The sequence below is a fragment of the Lontra canadensis genome, unplaced genomic scaffold, assembly GCF_010015895.1.
Source record: "Lontra canadensis isolate GAN:19392208 unplaced genomic scaffold, GSC_riverotter_1.0 scaffold128, whole genome shotgun sequence".
In the NCBI taxonomy this organism is placed as follows: Eukaryota; Metazoa; Chordata; class Mammalia; order Carnivora; family Mustelidae; genus Lontra; species Lontra canadensis.
In genome coordinates, this window is record NW_022631122.1 from 2,213,236 (window position 1) to 2,228,063 (window position 14,828).

At 48.3% G+C, this 14,828-nt stretch overlaps 1 protein-coding gene across 1 annotated transcript in view; it reads right to left on the bottom strand.

Moving 5' to 3' along the window:
* Nucleotides 1-325: 325 nt before the first annotated feature.
* The window catches only part of ST8SIA2 (ST8 alpha-N-acetyl-neuraminide alpha-2,8-sialyltransferase 2), a 62,640-nt gene continuing 48,137 nt past the window's right edge, over nucleotides 326-14,828 (bottom strand). The window contains exon 6 of the mRNA XM_032842348.1: nucleotides 326-1,899. Within this exon, the coding sequence (XP_032698239.1) occupies nucleotides 1,614-1,899 (286 nt within the window). The 3' untranslated portion in view covers nucleotides 326-1,613. The remainder of the gene's footprint in view (nucleotides 1,900-14,828) is intronic.

Consider the following 14,828-nt stretch of genomic DNA (forward strand, 5'->3'; position numbering starts at 1 on the left):
TTAACTCCCTTCACCTTCCAGATAATGGTTTTTTACTTATCTTTCAAATATGTTTTAAAACACTGTTATTTATCAGGCAAGGGAATACATCCAAACCGCCTAATGCTTGTCTATATGTGACCTCTGATTCCAGCCCCTAAGTGATCGGCATGGAGCCCAGATTTCCCCGGGAAGATTATGCCCAGTATTTGGATATTGCATTTGGATTTGGGCTAAAAAAAAAAAAAAAAAAAAAAAAGTCTTTATAATTAATCTTCAAGGGGGCAAAAGGGATTTTGTGAAATTTTCAAATCATTGCCTCCGTGGTGAGCATGGGTGCGTGGGGGTGGGCAGCGGAGCCTCTCCCTGCACGCTGGAGATGTTCAGTGTTGGAGCTCAATGCCCTCTAGTTGTGACATCGGGAGAGGAAAATGACGAGAAAGTGACATGGTTGCGGCAGTCTGGCTGCAGAGGCCCCGTGAGCACACGATGTAGGAAGCAAACAGAGTGGTTACAGAGAAATGAAGCAAGGTGCTTAACATCCTTTTAGGTCTCACACTCTGGGGCTCTATGAGGCGCCCAGAAAGGCAATCATATGTATTTTAAAAAAGGATGACATTTATCTTGACGGTGCCCTTTCAAGCTTTGGCTGTGGCTTCCCTGGTGGAAGAAGGGGACAGGACGGTCCCTCATGTGACATTCTAATAGAGCAGGAAGGGGGCTGACCCAGCGGGTGACATCCCAGGGTCCCTTCCTCCTTGGTGGACTCTAGTCATTTTAAAGAACACCCACCAGACCACCACGTCCTGGACACTCTTCTGCCTTACTGTGGGGTGGAGTGCTGTCCCCAAGCAGGATATCTCAATTTTCCCAAAACGCCAGGTGAACACCCCCCGTGGTCTTCAGGGTCATCTGCCTGGTCTGTCCAGGTTCTTGGTGGTTCTTGCAAAGCCAGAGTATGGACTGTCCTTGGTTTCTTCTCTAGCCGTCTTTCCATAGCTGTGGAAGCCTGTCTGGAACAGGTGGATCCACCGTGAATCATCCCTCGGACAGTTAAACTCTAGGTTTGTGGAATAAGGCCCGCGGCCCTGAAGTGGCCTCTGCTTCTTGGTGTCCTTGTCCTGCTTTGCCAGGCTGAACCCCTCAACCTCCTTCTCCTCTGTGAACAGCACCATTTTAGACTTGGGTCCATTTGTCCCCTCTGGGTCTTGGCTCACCCAGAATCCACGTGTCTCAGAGGCTCGGGGCAGCTGCCAAGAAGGGGCTCCCCATTCATCCATGAGCCCAAAGATCTCTCCAACCCAGATCATCCAAAGTCATGGGACTGGCTTCTTTTCATGTCAAGTCCTTCTGCCCCTAAAGATGGACTGAGTCTCAATCCGGTTTGGGTGGATTCTCCACACCTTCTTCCTGTGGCTTATCTGCCTAATGCTAGATGAACACCACACAGTTATAAATACTCAGGTCAATATATATATGCAGGTATATATATATATATTCTGGTCACTGTTTTACACTTTAACAAAGAAAACCACTAGCCTGCTTGTTCTATAATTTGCGCCACCCCGACTCCCATCTGCCTGTGGTGTAGCTGGCAGGAAATGTGAGCCACTGAGTCCCACAGGGTGCCCACCTTACGTGGCCCCATCGCACTGGCCAACAGTCAGTTTCAAAGCCCCCTGCTCATGCAGGCTCTTGAGGGCCTTGAACTCCAAGGGCATGGTGTGGGGGCTGGCCTGGGAGGTGTAGCCATACTTGAGGCTGTCGTAGTAGTGGTACTTGACGGGGTTCTGGTTCTGATCTAGTGGAAAGGGCCAGAAGCCATAGAGGTAGATTTGGTTGCAGAAACGTGTGGCCAGGGTGTACATCAAGAGACCAGTGGTGGGTCTCTTGATGTGGACCTTGTTGGTTAGCCAGTACCTGAAAAAAAAAAAAAAAAAAAAAAAAGAAAAGAAAAGAAAAAGAAAGAAAAAAAGAAAGAAGAGAAAAGAAACATGAGTTTGTGAATCATCCTTTCCAGGAAGAGGACAATTTTAACCTGTCCAGCAGTCTGCCTCATCTTCACCATTCCAGGAGCTGCGGAGACCAATCCAGCCACTGACCCCTGGTTCCTTTCACAGAGGACTGACTACCTACCTTTATTAAGAAACAGAACTCTTCCCTATGCTGTGAGCTTTCACATATACGATTTTTATGGAAACATGAGGAGCCCATTAGGAGGTACAGATGCAGAAATGAGACAAAGAGACAAAAGTGGCGTGCCCCATGCCACCTAGGTAGAAAGGGCAAGACCTTGACCTGGACTGAGGCCTGTTGAAATCTAAAGTGGGAACAGGCAAACTTTTTCTATAAAGAGCCAGCTGGTAGATATTTTTGGCTTTGCAGTCACGCTCCTGGCCTCTGCTGTGGGAGCATGAGAGAGCCAGCCACAGAGGACTCATGTGGGTGTGGCAGTTTGCTGCTCGGGCTGCTGCATGCAGACCCCCTATTGAGGGGTGGCTCTTGTACGGTGCCCCCCCATCTTCACTTTGTGGAGGGTCCCATGTGCTTCCCTCTGCATGTCACCATTCCTGACTCCAGCAGAGACTTCCTTGTCTCTTGAGCATTATAGGATTTCCTTCCATCCCCGCCTGCAGGACTCCTACCCTCTAATGCAGGTTGCCCACCTCTGACCATGGGTGGCTGCCTTGAGAGTTGAGGAGACACTAGAGGGTGCTCTGCCCAGTGAAACCAGGTTCTGCCATGCTCTCTTCTCAAGGCCTGTTGTGGCGCTTGGTGTATCTCCTTCTGAAATGGGAGTTCCCACTTCCTACCTAGGAATCTGGCAGGGATAACGAGAGGAGCTATGGAGAATTGGGAAGAGCACGGCGTTGGGCTAATGGACACCAGTGCTGGAGGAGGCACTGAGCTACCTCTGCACATAGAAGGTCTCAGTTTACCTTAATCAAGACAGCATTGAGGAAGAACCCAGCTCCATTCCACAGATGAGGAGACAGAGGTCTGGGGAGCTACCAACATTTTAGACCTGCGTTTCAAGTGACAGTTCTGTTAATAGCTACCTGCGTGCCTTTGGGCTGGTCACTTCTCCCTGCTGGACCTAATTTTTCACATCTTTGTGATGATGGGCCATAGACTAGGGGATCTCCAAGTTCCAACACAATCTAGACCTTTCTCCAGAAGCTGGAAAACGTCCATTCTCTTTGCCGCCATTTTGGCTTTCCGCTATGGTTCTTCTGCTTGGATTTAGAACTCACTGGGATGTGTGGTTTAACCTCTTTATTTCTCACAAAAAGCTTCTGCTAACCTTACGCTGGATGCCTTTAAATGCAATGCATATATGCCTTGGTGGAAAGATGGAGTTCCTTACCATCAACTCCTCACTACTGTGTGTCCACACCAGACACTGGCCATGTTTTTCTGTCCTCAAACTCTGTGCGCCTCATCGCACCTGGTCCACCTGCCACTGTGAAAAACATCCACTCCCCAACCCCAGCGCGGCTCCTGAGGACACCTCGGCCCAGTGGCAGGTGTGACTTTATAGTCAAATGCACCAATTAAATTCAAGCCAGAAGCAAATGTATGCCAGGCAAAACATTTACATGTTGCTGAAAGTTGAAACTGCCTCATATTTTTCACAGTGCTTTTGGGGAAAAGTTGGGTGGGTGGGGGGAAGATTTTCTAGAAGCTCCAGCACGCCCTTCCTCTTGTAAGTGGTTCTTTCTACCGACCCAAAAATGAAACACCAAGATGTTCCAGAAAGTTCACCTTAAATCCTTTTTTTTTTTTTTTGGAGGCGATTAGCCTTTGAAACAGACAAAGGTTACAGATTCCTAGTAACACACATAATTTTAGTAAATAATGTAATATTTTATATAATGAAACATATTTCAAGGACCCCTCACCCCATCCTGTGAACATGATTCTCGGAGGCACCGTGCTGACCTCCAGGAGAGCCCCTAGACAGAAAGTCTTTTGTCGTAAGCTTGTCAGTTGAAGACCACTTTGCTTGCTTCTCCTCCTGTTTCATTCTGTCTGGGCCAAGAAACTTCCCTATGGGTGAATTTTTCAACCCAGAATCAGATGGAAGGGACAAAGGCAGGGAGCAAGACAATGGCTTCACTAACCACAAACACAACTGGGAATAGGGAAAAGCCTGTGTGGACATCCTACAGACCTTCATCATTTCTTCCCTGAACTGCTGAGAGGCTTACTCCCAGCTGATATGCGGGAGGCATGGTGCTGGCTCAGGGGGGTCCATGGTTGAGGCTCACGAGATAAGATGCCCTTCCTGAGATCACTTGCACACTGTAGGTTCAATGTGGCTGAACTGAGCTTGGGAAGGTGCTGAGGGGCAAAGGCAGGGAAGTGGAAGGAGGAAAGAACTCCAGCAGAGTAGCAGCCAATGTTTGGATCACCCCACACATCCTTCCAAAGTGCTCATCCACCTTGGTTTAACTACCTGTGATGATGGGGAGCTCACCCCCTTCTAAAGCTAGTCCATTGCATTTTCAGTTCTAACTCAATGCTTCTCAACCAAGGCTGTACACTGAGTCACCTGGAGCTTTAAGAAGACAGATCCTGAGTGCAACCTCCGGGTGTAGACTGGACACTGGGATTTTTAAAACCTCCCCCAGTCATTCAAATGCGCATCCAAGGTTAAGAAGCCCTGCTCTCACTGGTGGGTGGTTCTGCTAAGAATGAGGTATATTTAGAGAAAATATGGGCAAAGAGAAAGCCTCAGGTACAGTCATCAAGTTTTAAAGATGATTGGGCTGGGGGAACTTGTCAAGCCCAGTGGCCTGGCAGGAGATGTACTGAGTGAGCTGGGAGCTGGGATGTGTGTAGGGAAAACCAGTGCCTGCCCTCAGGGTTGCCAAGACAACAGGGAGGGTCCCATGGTGCTGTGGCATCTAAAGGGGTAGCCAGTTTTATTATTGTCCAGTATAGTGTGTCAAAGTGTGTATGAGAGAGCTGGATTTTTATGCCATTTCTCCAAATTTTTGAATGTTGGCAACTAATTAAAAAAAATTAGAAACATCATGTGAGGTCCTGTTGGGTGAGTCAGCAGACCATATGTGTGGGTGATCCACGGGCCTCCCAGATTGAACTTGTTCTCTTGTTTCAGGTTCCAGAAGGAAAACAGGAGAGTCCAGGGGGACAGGCCCAAGTAGAGGCACTCCTCGAGCTGCTGGAAGGCTTAGAAAAAACGTCGCGTAGCCTCCCCGCTCCTGGTTTTGGGCCTTTTCCTCCCCATGGTGATTCTGGGAGGGTCGTGGCCCGACATGAGCTGGCTGTCGACCCTCCCGAGGGACGTGCAAGCCACTGCAGTGTCCCTGCCTGAGAGCACAGCGCTATTTGCTCCCTGTGCAAATTTAAGCCCTAACACCGGTCACAAATGCCTTATTAGGGATTTGTGGTTTGTTTGTTTTCCTATTGTAAGGCCTTAGCCTGAGAAGGCATTCAGAAGTGAATTTCTTTTCAGGACATCAGTGCTGTGCTCAGAGACATGGAGGGAAGAGTTTGATCTGTGGGAGGTCTGAGGTTACTCGGACACATGCTGCGCCCTGCCTGCAGGTGGGACTTTCCTCCTCCTGTCCCCAAGGTGAACTGCCTTCCCCTCCCCACCAAAACTAAGCACATGAATTACATCTTCCTGGAAATGTTCCTTTTGTTCCGCCCTCTTCCTCCTGGTTCATGCTGAGGTAATCACTTCCACGTATTATCATGAACTTGGCTTCTACTTCTGCTGTTGTGCTTGTCAATCTGGCCTGACAATTCACCACCGTGTGGGTTGGCCTCCTACACAGAACAGTGCTGGCATCTCCCCGGGGGCAGGGGTCATGCCTCACACGACTGGTAAGGGGTTCAGAGGCACCTGGCTCCCTGCATGGCACAATCAGGGCACTGTGGCATGGACAGAAGCACTCAACAAACACTCCATATGCCCTCCTACATCTCCCAGCATTCCTTGCAATGGGGCTGCACTCACGTGACCAGTTCTGGCCAAGAAGCTGTGACAGGAAGTGTGTCCTTTGGGGGCCAACCTTCTCCTCTGCCTTAGGGACCCTCCAAGCCTCCCGTAAAGATGGTGTCAGCCTAACAAGGAAGAAGCCTAGATCCCTGGATCATCGACTGGAAGAGAGCCAGTGATGACCTGCATCACACTTCCCATGAGCGAGAAATCAGCTTATTGGGCTAAACCGGGAGGGGCTGGGGGGTCGTTACTGCCGCGCAACCTAGAACCACTATCATCCAGGGTTCCAGGTGCTCAGCAAATGTCTGACTCACATGGAACTGAAAAATAGGAAGAAGTAAAAAAAGAGGAAGCGGGAAGCCAGCATGGCACACAGGTTTGTACCTGTGGCTGGGAGGGACAGAGAGAGAGGGGCACAGCCTCTCGGATCTGCTGCCAGCTTTCCCCCAAGAACCAATCACTGGGAGAGGTGTTAACAGCCCAGGAGGCTCCAGAATGAATAGGGAGCTCAGTGGCATGGAGGGGCTGACGTATTTCCCATCCCGGCACCACAGGTGAACAAGAACACTCCTGAGCCATGTCTGACTGGGACGCGGGGGCGCCATTTAATGAGCAGCTTGTAATAGCCGCTGACTGAGTTACATGGGAACAAATCATCCTTGATTTCCTTTCTATCCCCCTCAGCCACTCTGGCCAGCTTAGAGACTGTGTGTGTGGCCGACTTGTAGACGATTTCCTTCCTCAGGATAACAGCTGGGTGTTAAAACACAAACTAATTAATTTTGCCTTCCCAAATGAGGTTAGCTGGGTGCATCCAGGACGTTGTATTGACAATGCACCTTTAATATTCCAGTCTTGAGATTTTAATTAGAAGGCAAAGTAATCATAAAGAAGGCAGTAATTATTTTCCAAATTGGTTATCCCAATTGCCAAGACGATTAAGTGCTGTATTTTATGAGCATGGACAGCTATAGACGAGTATCTCCAAAATCATCTCCAAAGCACATTTGTCCTTTTTTCTGAGTTCCTGAGCTCAGTATGTGGCAAGCACCGTGGCTGCCACTGCGGGAAAAAGGGACCAAAACGGCCTTCTCTAAGATGCTAAAAGCACTTTGTGGAACATAGCTCATATTGTCCCTTAAGGAGCAGGAATGCCTTACAGGTGGTTGCCATGGCACACTTGGGGACACTTTGTGTGAGATGAGCAGCAAAGTCAGGGGCAGGACCCTCAGACCCCTGGTCTCCCATTATCTACACCAGCAGCCTGGGCTTTGGTCTGGGGGTCCATAGCCCATTGCTGTCTTTTCCTTGGGAACACTGCCCAGGGATCTTGTCTCCTGGGGGAACACCTCAGGATGAGGCTGCCCAGCTTTGTGAGCATGGAGAGCTGGGGGTTTTGTCTCAAGATTAGAGGCTGGAGTGCAGAGCTGACCAAGTCCTGTTGATGCTTGAGGTCGATTCCTGGTCCCTCGGTGCTTACCCAAACCAGTGTCCTTCACTCAAGTGAACAAGGTTGACTTGAAGGATGACCATGCCACCAGAATTTCTCCAGGCACTCTTGGAGTCCCGAGGACAACACCCAGTGGCCTTGGCCAGGCTTGGGAAGCCCTTGTGACCTGGGGCTGAGATCGCTCCCACCACCTGGCCCTCAGAGCCACACGCTATAAGGACCTTCTTGATTCCTACCAAGACACCACCAACTCCCAGCTCTCCTGGCCAGCAACTCTGTCTTATGGTCTCAGCTTTGATGTCACTTCCCAGACCTCCCCAGATGGGTCCATTTTATGTTGTTCTTTTCCAATCACAACACTTATCATACTATGCGATCATTATTTACTTGTCTTTCCCCTCCCCTACAATTTACAATTCTGTGAGCCAGTGGACTGACTTCCTACTCCTTATATAACCCCGGATCCTCATAGCTCATGTGCAAAGTGGGTGCACCACAGATCTCTAGTTTATGAAGCCAGGAGTGAAAATGAGCAAGCAGAGGCTAGTGTCCCCTTGGGGGGCACTGGCAGAAACCAAGGAGGCTGGCTTTCCTGCAGACCCGCAGGTCTGTACATGGGAAAGGCAGGGTATTTGTGCCTTAGACCATTTGTTACCAAAAGAAAGGAGAAAAATCATGACGGCTGATAACTTCAGAGCTTCCTCCTCCTTCATGGGGGGCCCCTGGGGCAGTCGAGAGACTGTGACTCACTCACAGGGATCACCTCTAGCCCAGCAGGGTTTCAGAAAGTCCACCTCTTGGGGGCTGAAAACCTGTGGCTGGTTGGATTCTGGACCCTAAACGGATACCACTCCAAACAGGAAAAAAAATTACAATTAACCTCATTTATAATGAAAGGAATTCAATTCTACACAACAATCAGATGGCATTTTCCATTGGATTCGCAAAGAGAACAGGTTTTGGTGACCTACCACGCTGGTGAGCTGGTGAGGCTATGGGAAAGCAGGCATTTTCAATCATCGGAGGTGGGAGTGTAACTTGGTACCTGCCTCTAGGGAGGGCAATTTGGTAACCTCTATAAAAACCAATGACGCTTACATGCATCTCTTTTTAGCAGCAGCATGCCACAAAGCGAGCCTCTAGATGTACATACGTGTGCAGATGCTGGGATAAGATGATCACTGTAGCACTGATTATACTAGCGAAAGATTGGAAAAACCTGCGATGCCCACCAACGACTTCTGCTCCCATAAATTATGGTCCAGACACTTGAAGGAGAGCAAGGTGGTGTGCTCTGATGTGGAATAATTTCCAGAATTTAGCAAGGTACGATGTTTAAAACACGCTCCCTTATGTGTAAAAGTAGATATTTCTGGAAGAATACACACAGAAAACCAGCGTAACAGACTGCCTCTGTGGAGGAGGGCTCACTCGCTCTTCACTTTAAATCCTTTATAACTGTTTGGATTTTTCTTTTTACTATGTGCGTTGCTGTTTGAAAAAAAAAAATTTTGAGACAATCTATGAAAAATGATGAAATGCCATCTGTGCCTTAATACCACAGACCTCCTTCTTTTTCTCTATGTAACACTGTGATGGGATATACTTCTGCATTCTGTGTCCCCTGGAGGAGACCGGAACCCGGCTCCTGGAGTGAATCTGGGGCATGCTCTTAGGACCATATGATGGCCATGTCTGGGAGGAGGGTCCTCCAACCTGCCCTGGTCTCGGCTCTGATTCTCTGCGCCATGATTACTCTCTTGCCCGTCCAGTGTGCAGGTTTCTGCTCCCCACTGCCACACAGCAATCCCCACAATGCTGATCTGCTGCTCCAGCCCTGGCAGGGATGCCCGCTGGACCAGTGCCATCCTAGGGCTGACGTTCAGCATGTTTGGTGCCTAATTAAGCACCAATTCACAGGCTTCCTCTGCACCAGGCCTGTGGTCTGGGTGGCTAAATGGGCCAGGCAGCGGGCTGCTTTCCTGCCCGAGGGCCACCCTCTCCACGGGTCACAGCCTTCCCTATTGTCGTAATTGAATCGGAGCCATTCACCACCATCTGCAGACCAGAGTTTTCCCCCTCCTGCAGCCATATTCAACTGCCAGGGTGTCCTTCCCCTGGGCTGTTCGCTTCCCTTGCCAACAGCCAGCCAGGGCACTGTGCCGCTCTTGCAGGCTGACAGAACCCAAAGCCCCCTGGAAGTAGGATTCAAAGGGTAGGCTTTCTCTGCCCCACACTGCCTCCTCCCTGCAATGCCCAGGGCCCATAAAGGCCCCGAAGTGTTAGGAATCTCTAGAGGACTCGGTGGTTAGAGGTTCTGCTGGCACAGGTGTGATGAATCAATGAATCTCTGAGTGGAAAGGGTGGACCATCTAGCCCAACCATTATGGGTTGAATGATAGTCCCTCAGAATTCATCTGTGGAGGTCAACCTCCAGTACCTCAGAATGCGACCTTATTTAGAGATAAGGATCTTTACAGAGGTAAGCAAGTTAAAATGAGGTTGTTAAGGGGACCCCAATTCCAACCCAACCTTATAAGCAGGGGGGATTTGGAGATATACAGGCACACAGAGAGAATGATGGAGATGGTCCTCCACAAGAGAAAGGCCTGGAAGAGAGTCTTCCCTCAGGGCTCTGAGAAGGACTTCTAGCCTCCAGATCTGCAAGACAATAACTTTCTGTTGTCCATTTAGGCCACTGGCCTGTGGTCCTTTCTCACAGAAGCGCTGACAGACTCCTACACTAACTCTGTAGGATGCGGAGTTCCCAAGTCATGGCCCAGCAAGGAGCATTCACTGCTGCCTGAACAAGAGGCAACCAAGCCCAGTTCAGAGAACCTTATTTGTTGGAATGCTCTTCTCAGCACCCAGATGAAGTCAGAATCCTCGTAGATCCCTTCTCAACCTTGGTTCTACATCTGGAGCCTTGCAGTCCAAATCCGTGAGCCGCTCAAGGGCAAAGGCCTTGTTTCATTGATTTTTGTATTCCCCCAGGGCAGGCCCGGGGCCTTCTAGGTTATAGCAAATAAATATTTGTTAATTGAAGAAAGATTGCTCCCATGCTCCTTGGAGACTTCTCTCTCCAAACCTTTCAACTTCTGAATTTCTCTTCCACTGTGGTCCCTCTCCAGCCTGGGTCCCAAAACTTCTCCAGGTCAGATCTGACCAAGGTCATTGCTGAACTCCTTGAGTCTCAAAACATTATACATCCATCGCTGTGATCTAAGATCATCTTATCCCTTTGAGAAACCACATGCCTGCTGCTGATTGGTACTGTTCATCATACCTGTACAATTGTTTAGAACCTAAGCACAGAATCTTGCATTCGTCTGTATTAAATTTCTCCCTCTTAGATTAGCTCATTGTTTCAGTCTATCAAAAGAAGTTTGGATTCAACTCTGAGGCCCCAATTATTAGGAATCCCCCCAAAGTTGTGTCTTCCACAAACTGACTAAGGAGACCATTGATGCCTTCACTTAAGTTATTGGTAAAAATGGGGACAGTTGGCAGTACAAGAAGCTTGTGGTGTGTTCTTAGAGACCCCCATGAAGTCAACCTTTAATTAGTCATTTGGGTATCTGTGGTCAACAGACAGTGGCCAGTCTGTCAAGGACATGAGAAGGGGCATGGCAGTAGACACAAATGAAACCCATACACATGGGTTCGAGTCCCCCTCCTCCTCATCTGAGTTACCAGGTCTCTCAGCCTGTTTCCTTGTGAGTAAAATGGGGGATAAAAATAGTATCTATCTTACAAGGTTTCTCTAAGAAGAGACTTAACATTTGCTCCCTTTTACTCCCTGAAATGTCACAGTTCTCTGTGCTGCTCAAGCAATATTTTGTCAAAGTATCTGACTTGAACCAAGATATGAAAATGACTCCACCGATCCTGCATCTACCTGTCTACTACCCTCCTCAGAAGAGCAGACTGGGGCAGTGTGCCCTGCTGCTTTCCCATGAGGACATCTGGTCTTGATATTTGCTTCTTCATCTTCAGGTGTTCCTGAGCCATTGCACTGATAACCATTTTGAAACTCTGGCTTGGGGTTGACAACAAGCTCACTGGAGTCCCTCCTTTCCCCATGTTTAGAAAATTGGGGCATGATTTGGGGAAGATCAGGGCCAACTGCTCAGTGGTCTTAGTGCATGATATCTCCTGAGATGTTAGTAGGTCTTGGTTTTGTTGAGGGTAGAGGTTCTCAAACTTATGCTGTACATCAGAATTACCTGTAGGGTTTGTGAAGATGTAGATTTCTGAGCCTCAAACATGCAGTTTCTGATTCAGTAAGCCGGGGTAGGGCCTGAGAATTTGCATTTATAACAAGTACCCAGGTGATACTGATGTCGCTGGTCCAGGGACCATGTTGAGAACCACTGGTTTAGGGCAACGAAATGTGATTATACGTAATGATACCAAAGGCTTTGTCATGCTATCCAGGTAAAAGACAGCTCTCCTTTGCTGAGAAGACAGGTGAAGAAGAGGAACCAAGAGTCTCGTTCCCATTTGTCTTTTGTAGCCTCTACACGGCCTGCCCTTAACTTTTTGGTTCTTTTTATCTGAACCATAAAATGCAATTTCTGTTTTTCTTTCTTTTTTGGGAGGGAGGGGTGGACGGAGAGGGAGAGACAGAATCTTAAGCAGCCTCCACACCCAGGGCGGAGCCTGACAAGGGGTTCCATCTCATCACCCTGAGATCATGATCTGAACTGAAATCAAGAGCCAGAGGTGCCCCCTTTCTATTTTTTTCTTAATATTTTCATAAGCTCACATTCTGGCTTTGGCCTTCTGACATTATTCTTCTAGGATCCCTGTTATTACTTCCTGGTTATTGCCACAGGAGCAAATGGGTGGTGATCAGGAGCAAGGGAGGAGTCCTGAATCTCGCTCATGAGCCGTGCAACCTTGTGCAAGTTTCTTACCACCTGAGGCTCACTTTGCTGTCTTCAGCATAGAATGCTGGTTCTAGTTCTCTCATCACATGACATGATACTTAGCATGGTATCTAATATAGCCGTGTTAGGGATGGTTATCTGTGCCCCTCCTCTATTCTCCTACATGCCCTTCAATCTGAGGTCACTGGGGACCCCCTGACCAGTCACCAGAGGCTCTCCGAGTATCAGGCACTATGCAGGAGAGAGGAATGCAGCACAAAGTGGCAGTATCCTAGTCTCAAGGCACTGACGACTTGAACAATTGATAATAAGAAGTAGGTTAATAACCACAAATGTGTAGGAGGAGACTGTTTAGCCAGGAGAATGGAAACTGTGTTCATGTGGTCCCTTCACATGAAGTCTGGCTCTACCACGTGCCAGCTTGCAGTACTAGACGGACTTAATATGACGAGCACTGGGCTCTAAAGTGATTTATGTAAATGATTTAATTTGGTCCTCATGACAAGCCTATTTGCTGTTACTAGAGCATCTCATGGTTTTTTTTCCCCCCATGAATGGATGGACTGGGGACACTAAACCAGTCCTAGGAGCACAATGACTTGTATGTGGACATGTTTGGGCATGTCAAGCCACCCAGCTGCATGCAGAGTGAGTGGACACACAGCTGATACCTGAGGATGGCTGCTTTCCTTTGGAAAGATGGCTTGGCTGTGAAGGAGCAGTCAAGCAAATGAGGGAGGCAAAGGCCAAGGCAACGTCAAGAGGCAAACAACACTGAGAGCCTCAATGGGGGGGTTCCGCAAGACTGCGTCAAGCCTCAGATGCCAGAGGGTGTTTGATGGGACCCTGAGGTGTTCTGACCTTCCAGCTTGTTCTGCCTGGTGGGAACACTGTCCCAGACTCAGAAGAGCTGCCGTGCACCCAGGGAGACGTGATACACTGCTGTGTGGTCTCCTCACACCACTTCTCTGGTGTGACAGCACCTACCCCACTGAGCTGATGGGGGCCCCAAATCCAGAACTGGCTGGGTTTGAATTTGCTGCCTCTGGTGTCCTGGCTAGAGTGGGGTGCTGTGCTTCAGTTCCTGGTTGTGTCCCTTACTGGCTTGGTGGCTTCCTACTCGTCACCCAACTCATCTGGGCGTCAACATCCTCCTTTGCAGAATGCACATAGTAAGATGCCTCAAAGGTGATTCCCACTTGACATTCTCACCAGCAGGCACAAGGGTTCTGATTTCCTCACATCCTCACTGACGTGTGTTATTTCCCACATTTTGATAGCGTCCATCCCAGCGGGTGGGAAGTGGTAACTCACTGCGGTTTTGATTTACAATTTCCCAATTATGAGTGACGTTGAGCATCTTTTCATGTGCTTATTGGCCATCTGTATATCTTCTCTGGAAAAAAAGTCCATCCAAGTCCTCTGCCCATGTAAAAATTAGGTTGTTTGATTATTTATGGTGTTGTTGACTTGTACTCAACATATACTCCGGATATTAATCCCGTATCAGATACATGATTTGCAACTATTTCCCCCCATTCTATGGGTAGGTTCCCCCCCACCGGCCCCGCCATACTAGATCGGCTTTTTGGTGCACGAAAAGTTTTAGTTTAATGAAGTCCCTTTTATCTCCTTTTTTCTTTCATTTCCTGTGTTTTTGGTGTGATACTTAAGAAACCATTGCTAGACCCAAGATCATAAAGATTTTCTGCTACATTTTCCTCTAACAGCCAATTACTTCTAATCGAATGGCGCACTTGAAAGTGGTCAAGATGGGTTACTAGAATCACAAGTTGGCAAAGATGTGGTGAAATGGAATAGCAGGTGTGGGGGGAAATGTGGAGAAACTGAATCCCTCGTGTGCTGCTAGTGGATCGCAACATGGTGCAGACACCATGGAAGGCGGGATGGATGTTCTTCAAAAAATTAAAAACAGGACGACTGTATGATCCAGCCATGGAAAGCAGAGTCTCGAAGAGCTATCTGCTCACACATGTTGACAGCAGCACTATTCACAACAGTCAAGAGGTGAAAGAAACCCAAATGTCCAGCCATGGATGGACGGACAAACAAAATCTGGCGCACACATACAACAGATTATCCAGTCTTTGAAAGGAAGGCCGTTCTGACACAGGCTATGGCAAGGATGGACCCTGAGGACGATATGTTAAGTGGAATCCGTCAGTCACAGAAAGGCAAGTGCAGTGGCAATCTCCTTGAATGAGGTATCTAAAGTAGCCAAATTCATGGAAACCGAAGTAGAAAGGTTACTGTATCAGGGGATGCAGGGAGGGAGGGTTGGGGAAAAGGGGACTTGTTATTTAATGGGTATAGAGTTTCAGATGTGCAAGATGAAGTTCTGGAGATTTGTTTCACAACACTGGGAATATACTTAACTACTGAGCTGCACGGTTAACAATGGTTCAAGTAGTAAATTTTATGTTGTGTCTATTTTACCGCAATGAAAATGTTTATCTCCTCCACTTCATAAAGAGAGGGTTTATTGAACAATAGATTTTTAAGTATGGATACA